This window comes from Oryzias latipes, chromosome 5, assembly GCF_002234675.1.
Source record: "Oryzias latipes chromosome 5, ASM223467v1".
Classification (NCBI taxonomy): Eukaryota; Metazoa; Chordata; class Actinopteri; order Beloniformes; family Adrianichthyidae; genus Oryzias; species Oryzias latipes.
Window position 1 is genome coordinate 5,400,847 of NC_019863.2, and position 23,325 is coordinate 5,424,171.

Genomic DNA, 23,325 nt, shown 5'->3' on the forward strand with positions numbered 1-23,325 from the left:
AACTGCTGCGGCTTTAAAATGCCTTAGATTTAAGGTTTTGAAAAACATGGAAAGGAAAAACAAATTAATTTGTTTTTTAAATCAGGTTAAAAAAAATAAGTCAATTTAATTGAAATTCAACTTTATTTCCTTGCATGATTGTGCATTTATGATTCATCTCACCATTGCACTAATGATTTTAAGTCTGCAGGAAAGGGATCTATAGAGTCACATGGTACCGAGCAGGTACCCTCACCAGCTTCTTGCAAGCTGCACCTGCCTCTGTTCAGGGAGGAAAGAATACATATGAGGCATGGCTGGGTAAAAGGGCTGAGACTGGGCTGGGTTATCAGAGGGATTAAGAAATAAAGGTACAGGAGCCTGTTTAGGAATTAAATATAATGGCATGAGTGGGTGTGGCTGGTAAAATGACTCTTGAGCAGGAGGCTCCTTTGTGACTTCTGCAGGTGAGGCAGGAGTCCGAGTCTGTTGGAGTTGTCTTGAAGAATGAGGATCAAGGGGAGGATACAACACAGGGAATGAGAACGACGGATGAAGCTGGTGCTGTGGTTTGACTGGCTGGGCGATGTTGGGGTCATTGGTGGCGTCCGACTTTGGAGATGAAGGTTTAGAAATTGGTAGAAAAGGATACTGAGGCAGCAATGGAAACTGTGGGTGGCGAGGAACTTCATGCTTCCCTTTTGGCTCAGTGGAAGGTGGAGGTGTTGTAACCAAAGCCTTAGTGGTCGTGGGAGCAGAAGAAGGCGTCGGTTGGGAAATTTCCGGCATCATGGGAAACTGTGGGAACATGGGGAACTTATACTGGGAAGACTGCAGCATGGGAGGCATCTGGATCGGGGGAGACTGCAGCATGGGAGGCATCTGGATCTGTGGAGCAGCAGAATTCTCTTTTCCAGGTGCTTGTGCTGGTAATTCAGGTGGGGGGAAATAGAAGAATGGAGGCAACTGTAGAAAATTAAAGGGTGGTTGCTGAGCCAAAGACTCCTTTGGGCTTTCAGGAGAGTCTGCAGTAAGAATAGGGAGCTGCGGTTGGGGTAGTTGAACCAAACGAGGTGGATTGTGCATCGACTGGTGTTGTCCGTACTGGGAATACATTGGTAAAAAAGTGTACGGAGGTTGCTGCATGACGACATCAGTGTCTCTGGGTATAGCATTAGTTCCTTTGTCAATATCTGTCTGCTCTACAGGAGGACATGTTGCCAAGAGTTCAAAGTCTGCCCACTGGAGAGACAGCCTATATTCATCATCCTGAAAAGTTAAACAACCGGTCAGTCAAATGAATCTTCTGTTTTTTGGTTAAAAAAAAAAAGGTTCAACGTCATACCTTAGTTTCTATACATGAGGCTTTTCTGTAGGGAGCGAGGATCACCAACTCCCCGTTAAGTTCTTGAAAAGTCAATCCACAGGAATGGGCCGACAGCAGGGGCTGCCATGTGCCTGACACTGCAATGCTCATCATGAGATGATTGTCTAGGTACGTTAGAAAGTCAATAAATGTCTTTACCTACTTTTTACTTTGAATTCATTAGCTGAGACACCTGCCATCCTGACAAGCATCCTTGATGGAAAGCAGAAAATGTATGGCATTGGTAATGTTGTAGGACAAGACATGGCCATTGGCTCCCCCATTAAACGCAGCGGCAGTACATAATCACCATCCTACAGAGAGAAAACGCCAAGTTTGAACATCATGTGCTGATAAGATGAGCCTCATTGACTTTCCATGTTGGAGAAATAGCACTCACTTGTTTGTTAACATAACAGCCTCGATAGGGCGTGGAATACTGAATATCTCTGCGGGACCTCTTCATAGAAAACCCACAATAGTGGGGCATCTGAGACAGAGGAACAAGAGGAGCCTGACCTGCTGGGATGAACACTATTAGGCGACAGAAAAATAAAGTAGCATTTGCAGTTGTGATCTGGAACCCACCACTGTCCACTAGAAAGGGTGGAGCACCTGTCCTTTTGACTGCAAGGGTCATCAGGTTGTCACCACACTGCACCGAAGGAGCCATCTGCTGTAGTTTTGATAACACTGGAAACAAAGTGTATTCAAGTCAAACAGTTCTGATCATTTACTCATGCATGTTCAAACTTAACATTTTGTCCATTTATCTTTAAATTTTCTTGAATTTCATACAAATAAAATTAATGACAACATCTAAATGGTAGATCAAGCAACTGACATGTGTATCTAGTCTCAACATGAGCACAAAAGTAAGTTGTGAAGAGATTTCAATGGCTACAATAAAAAAAAGCAGCCTATGACAGCATCTAGAATGAAAACCACACAAAGTAAATGAAGTCCCATTACCCAAATATAATTTAGGAGTCATTATCCAAGTAAATTAAAACTACTTTGAAGATCAACTGCTTCTTCATAAAATACATTGTAAAAACCAGACCAGCAGCATTTGCTGGTATTCTATAGATATGGTTTAAGAGGCATTCACAATGCCTTTTAACAATAAAAAGTACAACCACATGCTCCAACAACAACAGCAATCCGTCCCTTGACCGGTTGTAGTAATGGTCTGTAAGTGTTGAAAGTGCAGACTGCATCAACACAATGTTTGCATTTTACTTTAGTTGTGCAGTTATGGTTCTCTGAGCCCAAGCAGACAAGTTTCAAGTGCTACTATAAGGTAGATCAAATGATCTGATAGTTCGGCAGAAAATACGTTTAGACAATTCTGATCAAATGACTTAAAAAGTTTTTATAGTTTCTGGCAACAACTCTGAAGAAAAAAAAATACATTGTGCTCATATAGTTGGTCAAATCCATCATACTAGCCAAAAAGTCAGACTTGGTTGAAGGTCAGTTAAAGTGACACTGTCCTTCGAGTTCATAACCAGCTTCAACTTCAAGGGGGGGGAAAAAATAGGGTGTCTGAGTTCCTATGAGTCAAGAATAAAACAAAAATAGTCAATTTCCCACTTATGTTACACGTTGCATTTTGCTCAGATACAATTTTTTCATTTCTTCAGAATCTATAGGGGAAAAAAAAGGCCCATCCAAAAGTTTAACTGCATAGGTGGAAACACTTAACTGTTCAGATCTCCAACCATTTGGTCAATTTTTCTCCATAGTAGCCTCTGACATTAGAAAAAAAGAGGGGGGGGGAGATCATTGGACACTAATGGTTTATCAACCATGGTCCTCAACTCTTTCTACATGTTTTATTCCCTTTTTCCTGCTCCTCCAGACCTGGGTCAACATGAGAACTGATGAGGTGATTTGACTCAGGTGCATTGGAGACAAAGATTGAGCAGGACACCAAAGAAACACTTCCTAATAGCTGTAAAATAGAAGTTTAGAACAAGCATGCTGAGCATTCTAGTTACATTTATACCCATTTCCCCCAAAGTCATTCTGAGATCTATTAAACTTCAGATTGCTATAATAAAAGATAACTAAACAAAAAAATAAAATTCAACTTCTCTGTATTACATTTGAGGAGTCATTTTCAGAATAAGTGATTATGGGCTACAAATGAAATGAAAATCCATTTATCTCAGGTTTGACTATAATTGACATTCATATAATTGACAAGGCAGCTGCAGCTGCTGCTTTGAGGCAGAACCACATAGAAAGTCTGAAACCAAAGGAGAACTTGCCTTTTGTTGAATTTATGTCGGCCTTATTTCGGAATGTGAGCGAACCGAGCCTCTTTTGGGCCGCGGGATCGACTTCCAGGCCCGTCACCAAACTTCTAAGGCGATATCTGCCCCGCACCGCATCTGCGGCGCAGAGCTTCCAGGACGCGAGAACCGCCATGACCACCAACAAAAACCCACTTTTTAGCGTCATCGCACCGCTTGTCGTTACGTTAGGCGTGTGCATTAGAAACGTTCCGCTGAGCTCTCACACCGGATTCGAACCGACATTCATATAGGTTCTGTAGAATGTTGGTTAATTGAGCAACCAATCACCACCGAGTTGCACCTGTTGTGGGCGGGGCTACATGATCAGCTTTTGTATTCGAATGACCCTGAATGCTGAGGTTTGCCTTGAATCAGAGAGATTTCTGCACCAAAACCTACTGGAGACAGTTTGTCCTCAACAGTATTTAGAGAAAAGGCTGGAGTGTGACCCAAAAATTCATGATAAATAATAAGATGAAAGAACTTTCTTTTAAAATAATGCACAAAATGTACCCCACCAATCAATTCATGCTAAGACACATGAAAACAATTGACCCTAACTACCTTTTGCAAAGAATACCCAGAAACAATTAACCATGTTTTTTGGAATTGTACTGAAAGTAGACTTTTTTTTGGAGAAAGTGTTTGCAATTTATCAAAGAACATATTCACCCCAACTTCACTCTGATATTTGAACATGTGCTTTTGTACATTTCCATTGTAAAAATGTGGACTCAAAAAGAAACCCTCATAATTAATGTTAATATTGTATTTGGAAAATGATATATCCATGAATGCAAAATCCCATAATATTTTTTCCTCCCATATAAATTAAAAAAAATTGAAATGCATCTCCATTTTATCACCAAAGGCCTAAACCGTAAAGATATATGTACCGGTATATATAAAGGTTGTAGAGCCTTGAGTGTTTTGATGTAAAATGCACGTTATATCTATGCTCCCCTGGAATGTTTGAATATTATTGTGTAAAATTGTGTTTTATACTGTATTTACTTCCATTTTGTGCGGTAAATTTCTTTACCCCTTGTGCTATCCTAGGCACTTTATCATTGGGAGTTGGGTCATCTAGACCCACTAGACAGTGCGCTGAACCTTTTTTCTTCAATGATTTGTGATCTTCACTGGTGTCCATGGATTACATGAAATCTTTCCACCTTTATCCATCTTTGTCATGGTAGGGAGAACACGTCAATGTAAGGGGGGGGTCATCTAAGATAGCACAAGGGTTAAAAAAATAGAAACACAAAAAATATTTAAAAAATAGCTCAGGTCTGCATCTGAGAATTTCACTACATTTAATTATTTGTTGACAGAAAAAGTCATAAAAAGGAAGAAATGAGCATTCAGGCAAATCAGATTAGTGGCAAATTTTTATCTATAAATAATAAAGGAAGCACATTCATTTACAAGCATGTCGTTTGATACCAGCTTTACTAAGTGAAACATTAGTTTATATTAAGTGCTTTCTTTCTTGATATTTCCATTTAATGTTAAGATGTCCTAAACACTAAACATGACAATCCAAAAGGACCTGATTCTAATTAATACGAATGTATTGAAAAATCCATGTTAATGTTTGCGATAATGACCATGGATAAAGGCTGGATGAGTGCGAGGGGCTTCTTCAGAGGTTAGTGACGCAGTCATCGTCAGACCAGTCGGGCTGATGCATTACTGAGGACATTTCTTCTTCCTGTGGTACAGCAGCCGGAGATCCAATGCTGGCATCACAATCAGGAGTGGTGCTGAGTGACTGTGCAGGCTCCTTTGCCTGGAAATGGTCTAGAGAAGCAGACAGGGACTCTGTGTCCAACATCCACCCATAGCCTCCATATGCTGGAGGAGCTGTTGTCAGATCGCCGTCTCTTTCCACGCCCATGATGTGAGTCCAGGAGGGAGGCGGAGGCGTGAAAAGACTTCCTGCCACAAGGTGTCCGTGATGAAGGGCGTTATCGATGCTGCGCCGCAAGTTGATAGGAGATGGAGGTCGCATGTCAAACTCTATTAGGGAAAGAACACATTCTCGTTCTCCAACTTTTTGCCAATACAGAGCAGCCTGAGAGTCAGAGCTGCAGCAGCTGCTGAAGGGATCATGTTTGTACTCAGACGTGAGTGTAGCTGGTTCTTCATCATATGGGGACATCGCATTGTTGCTGATACCTGTTCTAGACATTTTAAACTTGTCCCAGTTGTTTGGTATCAGGTCCTCCAAAGAAGACTCAGATTTTCTCAGCAGGCCTTTCTGCAACCTGCCCAACACTTTGCTCCTCAAGCTTTTTTCCTCTTTTCTTTTAGACGCCTCACTTCTACCCTGCCAATGGTCCCCTCTTGTGTGAGTCCTAGATGGTGTCCAGAAGATCCAAGACCCCAAGAATAGCAGAGAGAACCCCCATGCCAACTCAAGATTTCTGGCCCAAAACTGAACGAGCCACCAACCCCAACTAAAGCGCCTCCAGTTTCCCAGAAGCCCGTGAAGCCAGAGGAGGCTGTACATCTGAAGGCTGCAGCACAACACTCCAATGAAAGCACACACTGCGGTCACTCGCTTTCCCAGTCGCTCTGTCTTCTGTGAGGAAACCCACTGGGGTACAGAAGATCCAAAAGATGTTTGGTGACTGGAAAGAGACTTTATGAGGATGCACAAGCACATAGGGCCCCCCAGGCAAAGAGACAGGGTTTGCAGCATCAGAGGCAGAGCAGGGGACAAGGCTGAGGAGTACAGGTCTGCAATAAGTAAGACGGTACAGTGCAGCATGCTCAAACATCCAATCATCCACGGGTGCTGCAGCTTCATTGAGAGAAGTAACATATTTAAATCTTTAACTGCGACCAGAGCAAGAAGAATTTGTATCCAGACGAGTACCTGCAGAGGAGCATTATGTAGAGCAACTAAAGCGGCATGAGGCAGGACCTGCCGGGTACCATAAGGATCGAGCAGTAGGAGGGTGGCGCGCAAAGCACCACTTGTAAAGAGTAGACTATTTGATAAGGTCAAGATATTGCTGAGAGGATGAGGAAGAGAGAATGCTCCAGCCATCCCCAAAACTGCCAGCAGAGCTATTAGAATGAAAAGGCTGGCAGATCCAAAGACATGCAGCTCCCATGCAAAAGCTAGAGTGCGCTTCATATCGCCCCAAAGAAGACTGGTTCCACTGACGTTTGTTAAAATGGGACAAGGTGTGACCCCAATCACACAGGGATCCCCAGTTTCAGGCAGGCTATGAACACTGCTTCGGACTGGCTGATTGAATTTGTCCAAACCTGAAAGACAGAAAAATGTCGAGTAAGTTTTTCCAAATATGGCAACTACACTAAACTCTGATATTCCAGGGTGTTGAGTCAAAGTATATACATTTGCTTACTGGTCAGAGAGTCAGATGTTACAGAAGATGCTGGACTCCCTGTTAAATGGCTGCCGTGCTCTGAGAGTAGAGAGGAGGGAGTGTTGTGTCTAACTGATGTTTTTACTCTGTCCAGCTCTTGGTTGGGTGCCCCCGTGTAATGTGGGCCTGAGGCAGGTTGGGATTTTTCTGGGAATTCAGATCCAGAAGGATTTTCAAAGCCGCCTTGTTTCCTCTCCTCCAGGCTGATGGGGTCATTGCTGGATTGTGGTGATGCTGCTCTGCCATAACTGTTTCCAATGTCCTCATTAGAGCTCTCTGAATGCGGGACTGTTTCTCCGGCTGCCGCATACATCCTTCTGTCTGTGCCACCATCAGAGATGTCCACGAAGTGGGATATTCGAAAAAGACTTCCAATTATAAAGAGTACAACATTTACTCTGAAAGGGAAATAAAGCGAGTTCCTCATTTTTAAAACTAAAAGCTCAAAATCTCTGTGGAGAGAAAAAGAAACATTTTTTTAATTAACATAAAAATCTGAGTACAATTACACTTCAAAGAGTAATTTTTAAATGTTTTACTGCTGCTTCTAAAGCAATTCTGTTAGGACAACTGTGATATTAAAACCTCTTATAATGTATTTAGTTCATTCATTTATTTGGTCCCCCAGTTTTCGAGTACTTCCCGTAAACTCCCTTTAGATTAACAACCAGATTATTATCTTCCTGGCCAAAAAATTACAACCTACCATCAATGCATTCAATGGTCCAAAAGACCACAAATGAACCAGAACTTTGATGGCATTTCTAGACACTTCCAAATAAATATTAAACAGTTGAAAGTGGTAAGAATTGGTTAGAAGTCACACAGATCCTTTGACGATCTTTTGCTTTAATCCTGTAATTCCCTGTGTAATCTGGAGGGTTTGCACACTCTATAACCCTGACTGTTAATCTGAGCGCAAACAAAGCATAACACAACAAAATGAAAGCATGGTGGTTCTCACAATGACACAGTTTGATCTGTTTGCACCCTTTGGGTCATAGATGTCAAGCTGTCATTTGCATTTTATTACACAAAAAGACTTGCATTGCAAAAATAGTTAATCCATTACAACAATGAATGAATAACCAATAAAATGCAACAATCATTCATGGTTTTTAGCTCAGAGGACCAAAAACTGCAAACTGATTTTAAACATAGAATGAAGGGGTTTGCATAGTACAGTCTAATGCTTTTGACAATTAACAAAGCATATAGTAATGCTCAGAAAATGAACATTCAAAAATAATTAGCAATTATTGTGGCTAAAACACAGAAGTTAATTTCCCTCAAACAAACATGTTTACAACGAAATTATCAAATAACAAAATGTTATTCTTTTGAAAACAATTTATTTATTAAAACTAATATTCTTAACGCCCATTAAAACAAGCTAACAGTGTAAAGATACCTGATTTTGCTTATCCTCTCCGTCCTCCGTTTAATTTGTACTCAATATGAGAAGCTGCAGCACAAGAATTTCTACAGCGCTCCATGAAGATCGCAACCATCAGTGAGTTAACAGGCACACTAACAGGCATCAAATCTTCCACCTGACCGCTTATTCCACTTACCGAACCAGCTGGTATCTTGGCAACCTCCCATCATTGTCTTACCTGTAAAACCAGAACAAAGAGGGGATCCCGTGAATTCCAGAGCAAATGCTTAAAGATAGCTTTCAACAACAGCAAAAGTAGAACAAACAATATCTTAAAATGAATATTCAGAGGTTGTAGATGAGAAACTGGTCACAACAAACCTGGTTTCCTGCAGCAGCTGTTTGATGGTAAATCTGCCTCCTGAGGGATTACTTTAAGATTCTTACTGTCACAAAGTCACATGAAGACATGAAGCCAAGCTGACACCACAATGACTGAGGAAGTTCCACCAAGCCAGTTAACTTTGATTTACAGTGCATGCAACTAACATGCTGATTTAATGGACTGAGTAAATATAAACAAGCTTTTGTAGCAACCTTCGGGTTAAAATTGCAAAGAGCTGCAGATGGTGTTAATTTTTGTGTGTGATGCAATACAGGAAAAAATACCACTTTAATTCACCTTTTTTCTCCTGAATGCATGAAAACACCTACATTATGCAGTCATGCATGTTTTATAATTGACAACACCAGCTCCACCATAGTACTTGCAATATCACAGGAGGTTTTAATAAAAAGTGGAAATTAACTCTTTCACTGCCGGTTGACTATGAACACATCCTATTAGCAAAAGGTATCTAACCCGGTCTACCTTAAGAGCAGCGCGGGGCAGTTTGTTGTGGAAAGAGCAAGGGGACGCCCTCACCGGCACATGCCTGGCTCTTTAAGGCAGACTGGGGAAGTTAGACTTTATTAAAGGCACATGTAGTCCAGTGTTTAGCGGGCTTTCCTAAAACTTCACGCAAAGCGTTCCCCTACTATTTACGCAATCAGCAGTGTTGCGGGCTATGTCAACAAATAGGATTGTAGAAATGAAAGTCAGATTCCTGTTACAGGGAAAACACGACGCTTTTGTAAAGTTGGAAAATAAAGTATTTTTATTAAAAACAATAGGCTAGACTTATACAAAACAATAAAAAACTACAGCTGTACAGTACATTTGTACTATAAGTTGAGATAGTTTGGGCAAAAAGTTAATTACATGTAAATTATCTTGTGTCCGAATCCAATTGACTAAATGTGTCCCTTGCACTGGAAATCAGTCAATAGCATTTGTTTAAAGGTGTGAATTTGGTTTTATTTTTAAACTTTTGGGGTTTTCCTGCCGTTTGTCTCGGGATGGAAACTGCCGTTGAGCAGCGCAGTTCGTCAGGCCGCTGGGAGCTGACAGAGCAGTCTGCCGAGAAGTCGCGTTGTTTTTAGGGCCTGCACTTCCGTTATCTGGATAGACGGCTGTCGCAAGAATCGCGGTCCAGTGTAAGTGTCAGGGTAACTTTTTTTCTTTTTTTTTTTAAAGATGTCAGAGAATTAATAAACCCCGTGGCTCCCCAGCAGTGAGGACGTGAGTTCGTAGAAAGGACCTCAGACCTAGGCTTAAAATGTGCAGACGTCATAAACTGTTTGCTGCTGTTGTTAAATTTCATAGCGATGTAGTCACGGCATGGTTTGCTTATATCAAAACGGCAATGTGGTCAAAAGAATAGCATGCTGGCGGTACCAGTAATGCGTTTATCGGCTTTTTGGTTTTAAACGCCGTGCCTTGGCGGAAAGGAAAAGATTTCGTTTTATTTAAGGTAGCATGACAGGATCCACGGCTATCGAGCTAGCTAGCTAGCTAGTTGGCTAACAGTAGCCCAACTAGCAGTTTTAGGCTCGAGTTAGTGCAATGAATGAACTTCTGCTTTGATGTTGCGTTACAGTAAACTATGCCGACTAGCTACCATGTTAATTATACCTAATATAACTATTTGAACCCCTTTAACGATAAACACAAATCTCATATTCTGACCGTAACCAAACAGCCTCTTGCTAACGCTGTGAAGCTAGCATGCTATAACCCATTTTCAAACAGAAATACAACTGATGGAATCTACATTAGGTCATCTTATTGTTCGTTTGTGTCTCTAATTCCTAGATTGTTTAAAAAAAACGGGAAGCCCTGGATTTGTTGAAGACATATCTGAATGTATATCACATGACTATATTATTTGAGAAAAATCCATTACATTCGTATAGCTATTGTTGGGCTCCAAGTTCTCATCACGTTATCCTGAGATAACTGAGAATAGTTTGACGTGTTCAGATGGTCAAACCCACGTTCAATGATATACAGTCCCTCATGAAGGTTGTCTGTGCATCCATTACACTGAACCAACATGACACGCTGGTCTGCATTAAAGAGTATTGTTTAATATCACTTCTCAGGTCCATCAAGAATGAATGAGCAGGAGGGTGGGGTGGTGTCCTTTGACGAGTATGTGCGGCAGAAGGCCCGCACTGTGCCTCAGCACCGAATGAAGGAGTTCCTGGAGTCTCTCGCCAAGGGCCCAGAGGTGCTGCAGGAGTTCAGCCAACAGGATGGGGCTGCCACCACAACCACCATGGTGTACCAGCAGCAGGTCGCCAACTGTGTGTACACTGACAGCACAGAGGTGGCTGGATCTCTTCTGGAGCTGGCATGCCCAGTAAGAACCTTTAAACTCCTCTTTCTCTTACTATGTTGTTCTGTTGCTCAGAAGGTGTCTTCATATTCAGCCCATCTGAGAAAACAACAATGCAAGGCTTTGGGGATTCAAATGAAACAAACCTAGTGTGTGGTTGACAGAGACGTGTAGATGTGTGTAGAAATTATGATTTTGAGCCAGAAAATGCACATTTTATGTGAAGTTTAGAACAATAACAACTTAGGAAGATTAGTCAAAGCACATAAGAGGCAATGCAATTTTCCTGTCAAGAACAAGACGATAGAAATTTCCTTTATTGTTTCATATACAGTGCAGACCAAAAGCTTGAACACACCTCATTCAAAGAGTTTTCTTTATTTTCATGACTATGAAAATTGTAGATTCACACTGAAGGCATCAAAACTATGAATTAACACATGTGGAATTCAGCACAACAGAACTGATGGTCTCAACACCATTTATAAGGCAAGAAATCCCACTTATTAAACCTGACAGCTGTGAAGTGAAAAACATTTCAGGTGACTACCTCTAGAAGCTCATCAAGAGAATGCCAAGAGTGTACAAAGCAGTAATCAAAGCAAAAGGTGGCTACTATGAAGAACCTACAATGTGACAATATATAATTCCACATGTGTTAATTCATATTTTTGATGCCTTCAGTGTGACTCTACAATTTTCATAGTCATGAAAATAAAGAATTCTTTGAATATATATATATATATATATATATGAAAAGGACATTTTACATTTGCGTATTCCTTTATTACGGTGAGTGGGCTACAAGCTTCCTGCTCCACTCCATTCTGATGCATTCACTTGCAGACAAATGGATCCATGAACACAGAGGCGGTCCTGGCTAGTGTGGTGCCCTGGGTGAAACATCATAAAGCATCCGTTAAAACACAAGAACAAAATATCATCTATATTACTTTATTGTTAAATATACGTAAAACATACTTGTATAGTAGAATTCATGATTCACATCTAGTTTGTAGTTAGTTCACACTTAACACGCATCAGCTTGTTTTCTTTTGATGGCTGCTTCTGGTAAAATTCCCACATTTTTCTGTTCTTTTTTTTTCTTGAACACGACCCTGACACCAATTATGAATAAATATATTTCTGTTTGCTTCATGAATGAGCATCAATGGAAACTGAAGGACACATTCTTCTGTTTTTGAGCTTAAGTGTCACATGAAACTGATCGAGACAAAGGATTGTGTTGATTGCATCTGAAGCATTGACTGTTTATGAGAACAGCAGAAGTTTAGATGAAATCCACCAGTAACATAGTTAAGAAGACCAGTCTTATTAAGTGCAAACCATCATTAGCCTAATGTTGCTCCAAGTCTTCTCTCCATCAGTACATGTGGTCGTATTTGGCCCCTAGCGGCTGTTAATTTTGGACCCCGCCTGCATTCCTCATCCTTCCTCTTCTCTCTAAACTGATGTTTCCTTTGATCTTTTGTCCATTTCCCACAATAGACTTTTCTGTCTGCCAAACACCAGAGTTAAAAAGAGGGAGATGATGGAAACAGATTCACTTTGATGCAGACTCCTTCTCAATAAAGTAAATGAATTTCATGAAAGAAAACTCTGTTTTATCAGGCAGCAGCTGTTAGTTTGTTGCAGGGTCTGGAATCATAAGCAGTGAGTCTAAGCCCCTCCCTGCCTCTCTACCTGTTTGTCCTCCACCTGTTCACAGCCTCTGCAGCTGCGAGTTGGTTTTGCCCCCAACGCCCCCGTGCGCTCCTCCAGCGTGTTCCACACAGACAACGCAAAGCACTGTCATTACAGCAGCAAGTTGACAATGATGAGAACTTGGAGTCTAGAAAAACTGCAGGGAGAGGAGGAAGGTTTTTGTTCTGTGTTTTTGGGCGCTCCTGAGCCCCCCAGAAGATTGCACCCTGGGCGACTGCCACATTGCCCATAGGAAAAACCGTTGTTGCGTGTACATCTTCCTTTGCCTCGTCTCAGCTGGAATCTGGGTCTAAACTGTACGGGCAGATGGCTCCAATATTGCTGGCCATTTCTGTTGCACCAGTAATGTTAGCTTGGAGTTGTGAGGGGCTGTAAGCTAGTGGAAGAGCATCTAAACTGAAAGTTCTCAGCGTTGGGGAGAGCAAGTGGGATGACGGGAAGTGGGGGCGGGCTTCCTCGGCGACAACAGTCCTGCCCATAACTCCGAGGCAAATTTCTAATGAACTACTGGCGCTTGTCAGAAACGATGTCCTAGATTCTAGAAAATGACACGTTTTTTGATTTTGCCTAAAAATGTCATTATCTAAATTAATAAAATAGAGTAGGCTTTATTGTCATTGAGACATGTTACATGACCTCAGAAGTGTTCTTACAGTCAAGTGTTGAGAAAAAGGACACAAGAAGCACAATGTTAGGGTAACATTTAGGACAAGTTTGAAAACACAAACAGAATAATAAAATAGAAAATAGCACTCTCATATTAGTCCACTTAAAAGACCACTGGGATGCTTTTACAATAGACCCTTGGATTATGGGAGTGCGACTTCCGGGGGTGTTCTGTAGCTGTATTCCTGACATGTACCGGTATGTATTTGTTTACAGGTGCAGGTGACGTCAGCAGAGATTTCACCTCAAATGTCAGCCCATCACGGGACTGAGCAACAGCTCCAGGTGCAGGTGAGTTCATAAACATACTTTGTATTTATTATGACCCCACCCTTACATTGACGTGTTCTCCCTACTATGACAAAGGTGGATAAAGGTGGAAAGATTTCATGTAATCCATGGACACCAGTGAAGATCACAAATCATTGAAGAAAAAAGGTTCAGAGCACTGTCTAGTGGGTCTAGATCAGTGTTTTTCAACCTTTTTTGAGCCACGGCACAGCTCAGTCTGTATTGATCTACAGCCCCTCCGCAACCTCACATGCATTTTTGTGATAATTGTTGCAGAAAACCCTGGAAGCTGCAGCTGTTTTTTCTAAAAGATGTATTAAAAATTAAGTCAAAAGATCCAAAAACTGTTTGATGTGTGTTCGTTGTTTTAAGACGTTAAGAGGAGAGACTCATTGTGCGCTAAGACAGTCACTTTACTGCATCATGGGAGATGTAGTGCCCGTAATGCGCCGACCGCAGAAAGACCAGCGTCTTTGAGCTTCATGGTTTTGTTCACTTGTTCCAGTCTGATACCAGATTCTCTGGAAAGCTACACCGCTAAAGACGAGCTTTAGCTGGTATTTTTGTTAGAACAGAGACTTTTTTGCGCTAAATCGAAACAAGGAAGTGAATACTTTAACCACTTCTGATTGGTCAGACTGATGACATGTGATTAAGCCTTCAAGAATGATTGGTGGAGACAGTTAAAGGGGCGGGACTTTTCCTTACACTCTTATAGCTGCAGCTAAATCGCGCTATCCCGTTATTCTTATCAAAATATCTTTAATAGAATCATATAAACAAAGAAAAAATAATTTTATGATATTTCATATTCTTAACTTCTCAGTGTTTTATCAGGGCCTGTTTGGATGAACAAAGAGCTGATTTCCTGGAGATAGTAAATGTTTTTAGATCAGTTAATGAGGGCAATTTCTCACGGCACACTTGACCATCTCCCACGGCACACTAGTGTGCCGCGGCACACTGGTTGAAAAACACTGGTCTAGATGACCCAACTCCCAATGGTAAAGTGCCTAGGACAGCAGAAGGGTTAAGGAAGTGATGGAAGTATAAGGATCTAGGAAATAAAATTACATTTCAAAGGGAGAAAACTAGGGTGCAGTAGACTAAATGAAAGAAGAACTGGATTCTGTTTTTTTTCACAGGTTTTCTTATATTTTTATTAAATGTCTCTTTAACAATTTGGTTAATATATACTGGTAATTCTCTTCTCCTAATTCTATTGTGCATGGGGCATTAAGTAGATTCTATTTGTGGGGTTTGCAACAGAACCTGCACCGTTCCATTGATGGCCTCTTTAACTTATGAACCTGAAGCTTTTTCGTTTGAAATCAACGGATGCGTGTTAAGTGTGAAAGAAAGAACTACAAGATTAGCTTGTGAGAAATGCTGTAATTATTGACAAAGTAAAACATGTAATTTCTTTATTCTAGCTAAAACATTTCTCTTCTAAGCAGCGTTTTTTTTCTCATTACAGTTGAAAACATACCTGTTTGTAAAAAGTTTAAAGGGAAGCTTGTGGTCTTGAGATGACACACAACCTGCACGTTGTGCCTCTATTCTTATTATGAATTGATGGCAAAATTACTAGGGATGATATATCTGTCTTGCTTCCTGTCTGTCAGGTTCAGATCCAGGAGCAGCAGGGTCAAACCGTCGGTCAAGTCCTTCAGGTGACTTCCCCCTCTCAGCAAGACTTGGTGGGGATTTCAACAGCCCAGTTTGTCCAACAAGGAGAGCTCACTGAGGAGCAGCAGCAGCAGGTATGATGCATGGTTTCCTCACAGGTTTGACGTTGGTACTTTGGGACTAAGCTTCCTTCCTTTCACAGATCCAGGCTCAGTTGGTTGCAGCTGTTGCTGGAGGCCAGCAGATCCAGTTGTCGAGTGGCGAACAGATTCAGCTACAAGGAGCGCAGCACATTCAGCTGCCAGGGGGTCAGCACATTCAACTCCAGGCTGGCCAGCAGATCCAGCTCCAAGGTGGTCAACAGATCCAGATCCAAACCATAGAGGCCGTGTCTCCTTCCCAACAGGAGTCCCCCAGGGAGGCCGAAAGAAGGCCCGGCACAGTTGCAGCCGTCCTCCAACCGGCAAAGAAGCGTAAGGTAGATGTACCGTTAGCGGTGTCCTACGCTGTTCCCCAGGGCCAGCAGGTGGCCACGGTTCTGGCCATCCCTCAAGGACAGCAGCAAAGTTATGTGTCCCTGCGGCCAGACCTGCTCACCGTTGACAGTACTCAACTGTACAGCACTACAGGAACAATCACAGCTCCCACAGGGGAGACGTGGACCATCCCAGTGTACTCCACCCCGCAGCAGCAAGGTGTCACCCACATCGCTATACCACAAGAGACGTATAGCACAGTGCAGGTCACCACCACCAACAGCAAAGACAAAATGTCCAACAGCTCTGTGTCCAGTTCTGGAGACGTTCAGTCAGCCTCCACAGCAACACAGGAGGAAATAGTCCAGACGCTGTTCCCTGCACAGTTCATGAACGGGAACATTCACATCCCAGTGGCAGTGCAAACCGTCGGAGGGACGTACAACACCACACAGTCGGTGCAGATATGGGACCCCAACCACCAACAGAGCCTAGGGGGAGGGCAAGAGCAACAACTTCACCTGCAGGTTAGAGCGTTTCCTGTAGCTTCACTTCTAAGATTAGTCTTTGTGTTGGTCAATACAGCAAATATAACATCAGACAATACAGCTGCTCTTGTTCTTTTAAAATAGTTGAAAAATATCAATATTCTTTTTAAACCCGCACTTCAGTTTTTTTTTGTCCTGACAGTCTGAAGCCAAATGAGCAGTGAGGAATCCAGAAGCGGTGCATGGCTGTGTGCGTTTCTGCAGACTTTCACATTTTCCTCTTGATTTCAAACAGAGCCAAGGGGAGGCGGAGGGTGATGCTGAACCCCCGACAGAGATCCTGGTTCCAGTCTCTCTGAAGCCGGAGGAGGGCCTGGAGGTGTGGCGCCTCTGGGCCAGTCGAAAAAACGCCGAACTGAACAAGCAGGAAAATACCAGCTTTGCCCCAATAGGACGTCAGTAAACCTTTCATTCTGTTCAGTGCTCCGTTTTCTTGATTGGCTGTCTAAGAATTACATAAACCTTCAACTATGAGCAGATGTTTATTTTAATTCTGTAATACTGAACTTATTTTTCTATGAACTTTGGACTTTAAACAAAAGAGAAAAGTGTGAAAATGTTCCCGTCTGTCTGAGAAAAGTGTAGAACGTGGGTAGTGAGGAGTTCTCCAGCCTTAAATATTCCTAATCCTACTTGGTGGATTTCTCCTGTGGGGGGTTATTTACGGATTGCACCCCCATGATGAGCGAGGGAGCACTGCTCAAACGTCTCCTCTTGGAGCTTCATGTGAAAGCGTGTCCGTGTCCCTTCCAGGTCGTCAGCCTCTGCGTTTCCAGGAGGACCTGATATCCAGCGCCGTAGCCGAGCTGAACCTGGGCCTTTCCCTGATGACGCAGGAGGCACGAGGGTCCGAGGAGGAACACTTTGCACCTGATGTTCTGTACTACGTGTTCCTGTGTATACAGAAGGTTAGTCTCTTGCTCTTAGGGAGCCGACCATTGGAACACAGTTAACGTCTTGCTTTCTTTTGTTCTACTTTTTTTAGTATCTGTCTGATAATGGACGCGTGGATGACATTTTCTCCGATCCATATTACACACGATTTTGTGAGAGTTTACACAAAATCCTGCATGACTGGAAGCCCAGTGTTCATCCTTTAGGTGCGGCACATTCTGCTTTTACTTTGGGGGAATTGCTTTCGTAGCAAAAATCCCAGACTTGTTCTTTATCTGCGTCCTAGGTTACATCATTCCAACTCATGTGACAGAGGAGATGCTGTGGGAGTGCAAACAGCTCGGTGCACATTCACCGTCCACATTGCTCACAACTCTAATGTATTTCAACACTAAGTAAGTGAGCAGCAGCAGCAGGAGTTTTTCCTGTGGGACCCCGAGCGTCACAGGCTAAGGACCCACTGGTGTTTTGCAGGTATTTCCACCTGATGACTCCAGAGCAGCACATGAGAGTTTCCTTCTCGAAAGTGTTGAGACACACGAGGAAGAACCCCGCGAACGCCAAGGACAAAGCAACCAGCATCCGCCTTCTCAAAGTTCAAGGCCAACACGGCGCCGGACAGAAGGGTGAGGTCCTGGGTCCTCCTGAGGTCCGGGTGTGAGCGCCTTCATGACCTCACCTGACCTCTCTTTCAGGAGCCGACGAGATGTACGAAGAGCAGGTGGAGGACGCTGAGAATCCGCTTCGCTGTCCCATAAAACTTTATGACTTTTACCTCTTCAAATGGTGAGCAGCTGCTGAAGACAAAAAGTCTGACGGGATTTTGAACTTGCACTTCAGTCGGGCTTTGCTTTTGTTTTTCAGTCCTCAGAGTGTCAAAGGCCGCAACGACGCCTACTACATGACTCCAGAGCCTGTGGTGGCACCAAACAGCCCCATGTGGTACTCGTCTCAGCCCCTCGCCAGCCAGCAGGTGGAGCACATGCTGGCCCGAATCATCGTGGTCCGAGAGATCCAGGAGATCATCTCTGCCAGTCAAAACAGTGTGAGCTAAAGTGGAGGGGGGGGGCTGAGTGGACTGACTATGCAGTGCCCGTCCCGACTCTGAAATCCCCTCAGAGCGGGACAACATTCGGAACAATCATTTTGGATTTTTGCTCATAACCACACTGGCCGGGTTTTTCGGAGATCTTTCTCGTCTCGTAGCTTTTGCAGCTACAGAAGAGGACGCTTCCTCTGGAAGACAACCTTTTTTAAGTCTCACTGACGGGTCACGGTTAATGCTCGTGAGAAAGAGGTGTCCCTGCAGAAGTCTTAGCCACGTGACTCAACGTTTATCCAACTGTTCTCTAGTCTCACCTTCATGCATTAAAGCTCAACAGATCATTAAAGGGACCACCTTTCAGTTGATCTCACTGCAGTTTAAACCATGTATTTATGTCCAAACTTGTGCCTGTTTTTTTTTCTTTTTTATTATTTTCCAAACGATAATTCAGAACAGCGAATGGAAGAGGTGACCCTCACTGATTCACAAAAGCTATATTTGAAAATAAAAAAGCCAGTTCCTTTCTTCATTGTGTCGTAGTTTCCAATAGAGCTTCATCACTGAGCGAGAGCGGTGAGGAGGACTCAGGAACACAGAGACAGTTTATTATCCAAGCATTTTGTCCAGCTCTACAGCTCCTCCTGTGCTGGTTCATCTTAAACAACAAGACTGCTATAACCCAGCCTTGCAGGTAACGGCCCATTTCATTTAAATGGTCAAATCGCCCACTTCCTGCGTGTGGCAGAAGCACGCTTCACAAGCCCCGGCTATCGCTTCTGGACGGGTGTTTCCTGGATTTCAGAAGGTGATTTGTCTCCTTTGTCTTCTCTGAAGTTCAAGCGCAGTCGATTCAGTGTTTGCAGGAAGTACTTGGGCAGAGGACAGGAAACCCGGATGTCTGCTTGGCCGCTTCTTGCAGGTAGGATCAGCTGTCTGGCGTGGAGATGAAGGGGAAGGTAGCGGATCTGGCTTTGTTCCAGCCCCAGCTTTTTCAACATGTGTTCTGGCAGTTTCTGTGGATCAAAGCAGTTTTGAAAGGTTGGTACCAAAACAACAAGGACATGTAGGTCTTTAATTCGTTTAGCATATTGACAGTAAACATGCTCCGGGATATTCCAAAAGGGATTTTGTGTAAGTTGTGTCTCTCCCAACTTAACATTTTACTGAAAACCAGGAAGTCAAAAGGATGTTTCTACGGCAGAAACTTAGTGTCACTCCCATCATCTCCTGATCCATTTTTAAAGGGTTCGCAATGATCTTTTAGTCATGCCACTTTTAGCCCAAATCAGAAAGCCTGGGTTGTTTTCTAGGACCTAGCTTCTGCAGAGCGGCAGTAATTCATTAACTTGAGTTGGCAGGGTGCTTGTGGCCTGCCTAGCATGTTTTCTACATCACAGATATTGTTTCGTCTGCTCCTGATTCACAACGGTATGATTTAAAAATGCAGTTTTAATCCTATGTGTGTGTATGTAGACATATGTGCATCATCAGAAAACAGCCACAAGAGCATGTTGGAAAAACATGTTCATTACAGTGGGTCTGTAACCCTTGTGCTATCCTAGGCACTTTAACGTTGAGAGTTGGGTCATCTAGACCCACTAGACAGTGCTCTGAACCTTTTTTCTTCAATGATTTGTGATCTTCACTGGTGTCCATGGATTACATGAAATCTTTCCACCTTTATCCACCTTTGTCATGGTAGGGAGAACACGTCAATGTAAGGGTGGGGTCATCTAAGATAGCACAAGGGTTAAAGAAGTTTCACATGCTAATAAGAACCGCCTTTGCTCTTTCTACGGCGTTTAATGGCTATGACAGTGAGTGGATTCAGGAACTGAGTGATCGTAAAGCTCTGACGGCGTGCGCTCGCTTGCTCGTCAGGGGGCGTGTTTGTGTTTGTCACTTGGGGGCGGTAACCTTTCTGGTTGATGTGATTGGCTGAAATTAGCAGGTCACATCCAGCTGGGCGGGGCTTTCATTTTTTAGAGGCATTATAGAAACCAAACGGTGTGACGATGTGACATAGATTAACACGTTAACAAGACCAAGGTAAGAAAGGGCAGCGGGGTTTTTCATCGCAGAAATACTTCAGAAGATTTAACAACTCCAAGCAGTGAGGATTAACAATCAGGTCTTCATTTAACTAGCAACACAAAAGAAAATGAAGCATAAAATGAAGATTCATTTCATGCTTCATGGGTGAGATGCCGCTCCATCGTTAGCATTTGTTAGCCACATGCTAATACACGCTTCCTGTACTTTGAGTTGCGTAGTAGCTGTCTCAGGCTAACTATAGTCTACATGTATATGTACCTGATAAAGTGATTTTCACATGAGAAAAACGTCCAGCACAAAACAACCCGCTGCACTTTCTCACCTTGTTCTTGAGCGTTCGTTAACGTTTTTATCCACGTTACATCCACCGTTTTCTTTCTTTTAAAACCTCTTAAAAAAACAAAAGTCCCGCCCTGCTGCCTCGGCGGATTTGACTTGCCAATTTCGGCCAATAAGAACAACCAGAAAGGTTACCACCCCAACGTGACAAACACGCCCCCTGAACACTGCTAGCAAACCCAGCGAGCGTGCAGGAGCGCGCTCAGTTAGGATTGCACCCGTGCAGTTGTAAAATGCGGGGTCGCCCGGTTAGCATTAGCGGTTGTAAGGTTCCTCCCTCGGTTCCTGAACACACTCGCTCAGTTTTCTTTGGACTAGTTCGATGAACGGCAGCCATGAAACGCCACATCTTTCTCCCGCTAAAATGGCTTCTTGTAACATTTTGTCTGGAAGTAATGCTTGGGCATGTTTACCTGTGGTGCCAGTTTGTTCCGATGAGAGTACTTGTGGTCACCGAGAATAGGGCAGTCCAGAGCAATAGCCATGTGGACCCTCATCTGATGCTTCACTTCTGTGCACGGAAGAATCCAAACAGTAAAAAGGGTGGAATTCCCCACCGGAGCACTTTAAAAAAGCAGACGGTGGTACCGGTAAAAGGTTGGAGCTCCACCAGGCTGCAGCCGCCGCCGCTCTCCAGGACCCGGTACTTGGTGACAGCAGGATGGGCTTGGCGCTGGCCTCGGACCCGGATCAAGCCGTCTCCTGCATCGCTCATCCGAAAGAGCGGACTCAGATCCATCTGACAACAACGACATGTCCTTTAGGCTTTACAAAGAATCCTCACACATGTACAAACACACTTTTCTTGGAGTGAAAAAAAATAAGAAACATAGTAAATTATAAAAATAAAGTCTAAAAAACCTAATTCCTACAATCGCTTGACAAATGGAAAGACTTTAGAAAAACCAAGAAGAGGTTCACCTTGAAGTGAGGCTGAGAGCCTGCAACCTCTCTTTCAATGATGGGGATGTCCACCAGTCCTTCAGACGGAACAGGAACACCGACTGCAACAACCCTGCACAACGCGGGGGTTGAGTGACATGAACGGGACTCTTTGTCTCCAGCTTGTCGGTCCGCAATGACCACACCTGATCTCACCAATATTTCCTCTGGACTTGGTTGTTTCTTCTCAGGGAGAGGATGTGCTCCACCACGTCCTCGTTCCTGGCCAGCAGGAGGGCTCCTGTTGAGTCTTTCTCCAGGCCCAGGCAGGGGAGAAGCTGAGATTCGGACCTGACTTTCATCCCGCTCATCATTTTGGAGAGAACAGGAAGGACAGAGGAGATGGAATTGGCTCCTGCGTCCTCTGAGAGAGCAGAGAAAATTCCCGTCATTCTGTCAGACAACATCTAAACAGACGGACTTTGTCGTTGAGTAAAATGGATTTTCCAGCAGTTCTGTTTGTTCCACTGGAGCTGAAGTTACAGCTGAGAGCAGACGTTCACATCAGTCTACTTAACCCTTGTGCTAGGTTGTAGTAGGAGTGTAGTTGGAGGCACGTTAACGTTGGGAGTGGGGTCATCTGGACCCTACTAGACAGTGCGCTGAGCCTTTATTTTTTTCAATGATTTGTGATCTACACTATGGATTACATGAAATCCTCTCCACCTTAATCATGGTAGGGATAACACGTCAATGTAAGAGTGGGGTCATTTTGACCCCATAGGCTAGCACACGGGTTAAGGAAAGCACTTTGCGATGCTTTGCAGCAGGAAAAGTGCTACAAATGAAGTTTCACGTGATACAGTCTCTCGTGCAGCGTTAGTGGGCAGCAGTCGGACTAGTGTTTTCTTGCACACTGACCTCTGACAGGAACCCCGTGGGGTTTGCTGATGACCACCACGTCCTCATCCGCGTACAGGACGCTTCTGCGGAGCTGCTTGGCCAGGACGTTGGGATGGACGTTCTGGAGCTGCTGACTGAACCGTTTCAGCTCCGCCACCCGCCCAGGACGAGCGGACGCCGCGGGCCCCGGCCGCCCCGTCTCTGCCTTCTCCTGTCGGACTTCGTGAGCCAGGTCGATCGCTCTGAGCCGCGGTTTGTCCCCGGAGTGTGGCGCTGGAGCGCGGCCGGCCGCGGAGCTCTGACTCCGGGTGAGAGCGTCTCTGCTCTCCGGACCACGGAGGCGGCTAAACGGAGCCTCGAAACTCCTGAAGCTGGAGATGCTTTTACTCACATGGAGGATCTTCCTGAGGACAACCATAGCAGAGCTGCACAACATTGACATACACACGGAAGCAAATCAACGAGAAAACTTCCGGGTCACACCTTTCAAAGTAAATGTCTGATGAGCAAATGAGATTAAACGCAATTTTATAAAACAATACTTAATATGCATAATAAAAATGAATGAAATATAAAATTTGTTCTGCCCATTTTTTTTAAAAATTCAAATATTATGAATTATTTTTTAAAACAAAAAATGGAGTAAAGGTGAATTATTTCTGAGCTTCATGTCTCTAAAATAAAGTTGTGAAACACAAAAAGACGAATATTTCTTTTAAACT

The 23,325-nt window shown here is 43.4% G+C and overlaps 4 protein-coding genes across 8 annotated transcripts; 1 reads left to right on the forward strand and 3 right to left on the reverse strand.

Moving 5' to 3' along the window:
* Positions 1–104: 104 nt before the first annotated feature.
* Positions 105–3,887, reverse strand: LOC100049323 (proline-rich protein 36). Of its 2 annotated transcripts, none has more exons than XM_011474727.3 (6): positions 3,622–3,887; positions 1,934–2,038; positions 1,746–1,864; positions 1,509–1,659; positions 1,325–1,443; positions 105–1,248 (listed from the first exon to the last, which is right to left on the reverse strand). In XM_011474727.3, exons 1-6 carry the CDS (start codon positions 3,845–3,847, stop codon positions 232–234), a joined length of 1,737 nt encoding a protein of 578 aa, XP_011473029.1. In that variant the 5' UTR covers positions 3,848–3,887; the 3' UTR covers positions 105–231. The 2 variants fall into 2 exon arrangements, with proteins under 2 accessions (XP_011473029.1, XP_020558748.1); XM_020703089.2 differs by having other exon boundaries at positions 1,746–1,867.
* Positions 3,888–5,027: 1,140 nt separating this feature from the next.
* LOC110015099 (proline-rich transmembrane protein 3-like) lies at positions 5,028–9,733 on the reverse strand. Of its 2 annotated transcripts, none has more exons than XM_023954792.1 (3): positions 8,627–9,733; positions 7,032–7,504; positions 5,028–6,930 (listed from the first exon to the last, which is right to left on the reverse strand). In XM_023954792.1, exons 2-3 carry the CDS (start codon positions 7,477–7,479, stop codon positions 5,294–5,296), a joined length of 2,085 nt encoding a protein of 694 aa, XP_023810560.1. In that variant the 5' UTR covers positions 7,480–7,504; positions 8,627–9,733; the 3' UTR covers positions 5,028–5,293. The 2 variants fall into 2 exon arrangements, with proteins under 2 accessions (XP_023810560.1, XP_020558745.1); XM_020703086.2 differs by lacking the exon at positions 8,627–9,733 and adding an exon at positions 8,464–8,588.
* A 125-nt stretch (positions 9,734–9,858) lies between these two features.
* On the forward strand, positions 9,859–18,953 carry LOC101164050 (glutamine-rich protein 1). 3 transcript variants are annotated; one of them, XM_011474729.3, is made up of 12 exons: positions 9,859–9,966; positions 10,915–11,174; positions 13,758–13,832; positions 15,458–15,595; positions 15,664–16,464; positions 16,721–16,880; positions 17,239–17,393; positions 17,471–17,585; positions 17,666–17,774; positions 17,854–18,005; positions 18,075–18,165; positions 18,244–18,953. In XM_011474729.3, the coding sequence occupies exons 2-12, from the start codon at positions 10,926–10,928 to the stop codon at positions 18,431–18,433; spliced, it is 2,235 nt and encodes a 744-aa protein (XP_011473031.1). In that variant the 5' UTR covers positions 9,859–9,966; positions 10,915–10,925; the 3' UTR covers positions 18,434–18,953. The 3 variants fall into 3 exon arrangements, with proteins under 3 accessions (XP_011473031.1, XP_011473032.1, XP_020558744.1); XM_011474730.3 differs by lacking the exon at positions 9,859–9,966 and adding an exon at positions 9,978–10,051; XM_020703085.2 differs by lacking the exon at positions 9,859–9,966 and adding an exon at positions 10,146–10,283.
* Positions 18,832–23,095, reverse strand: LOC101164300 (mitochondrial RNA pseudouridine synthase rpusd4-like). The gene is made up of 6 exons (XM_004068529.4): positions 22,622–23,095; positions 21,917–22,124; positions 21,740–21,833; positions 21,407–21,557; positions 21,232–21,329; positions 18,832–19,437 (listed from the first exon to the last, which is right to left on the reverse strand). The coding sequence occupies exons 1-6, from the start codon at positions 23,043–23,045 to the stop codon at positions 19,192–19,194; spliced, it is 1,221 nt and encodes a 406-aa protein (XP_004068577.2). The 5' UTR covers positions 23,046–23,095; the 3' UTR covers positions 18,832–19,191.
* Positions 23,096–23,325: the final 230 nt, after the last annotated feature.

Bases quoted from the DNA above. Each gene is read 5' to 3' on its own strand.
- LOC100049323 (XM_020703089.2), bottom strand. From the start codon at position 3,847: ATGCACACGCCTAACGTAACGACAAGCGGTGCGATGACGCTAAAAAGT. The intron at 1,868-1,933 runs GTGGGTTCCAGA...TGTTCATCCCAG, and splicing joins ACCCTTTCTAGTGGACAGTG to CAGGTCAGGCTCCTCTTGTT. The intron at 1,249-1,324 runs GTATGACGTTGA...TTAACTTTTCAG, and splicing joins CCTCATGTATAGAAACTAAG to GATGATGAATATAGGCTGTC.
- LOC110015099 (XM_023954792.1), bottom strand. From the start codon at position 7,479: ATGAGGAACTCGCTTTATTTCCCTTTCAGAGTAAATGTTGTACTCTTT. The intron at 6,931-7,031 runs GTAAGCAAATGT...TCTGTCTTTCAG, and splicing joins AACATCTGACTCTCTGACCA to GTTTGGACAAATTCAATCAG.
- LOC101164050 (XM_011474729.3), top strand. From the start codon at position 10,926: ATGAATGAGCAGGAGGGTGGGGTGGTGTCCTTTGACGAGTATGTGCGG. The intron at 11,175-13,757 runs GTAAGAACCTTT...ATTTGTTTACAG, and splicing joins TTCTGGAGCTGGCATGCCCA to GTGCAGGTGACGTCAGCAGA. The intron at 17,394-17,470 runs GTTAGTCTCTTG...TACTTTTTTTAG, and splicing joins TGTTCCTGTGTATACAGAAG to TATCTGTCTGATAATGGACG.
- LOC101164300 (XM_004068529.4), bottom strand. From the start codon at position 23,045: ATGTCAATGTTGTGCAGCTCTGCTATGGTTGTCCTCAGGAAGATCCTC. The intron at 21,558-21,739 runs GTGAACCTCTTC...CGTTGTTGTCAG, and splicing joins GCTCTCAGCCTCACTTCAAG to ATGGATCTGAGTCCGCTCTT. The intron at 19,438-21,231 runs GTAAACATGCCC...TTTGATCCACAG, and splicing joins GGAACAAACTGGCACCACAG to AAACTGCCAGAACACATGTT.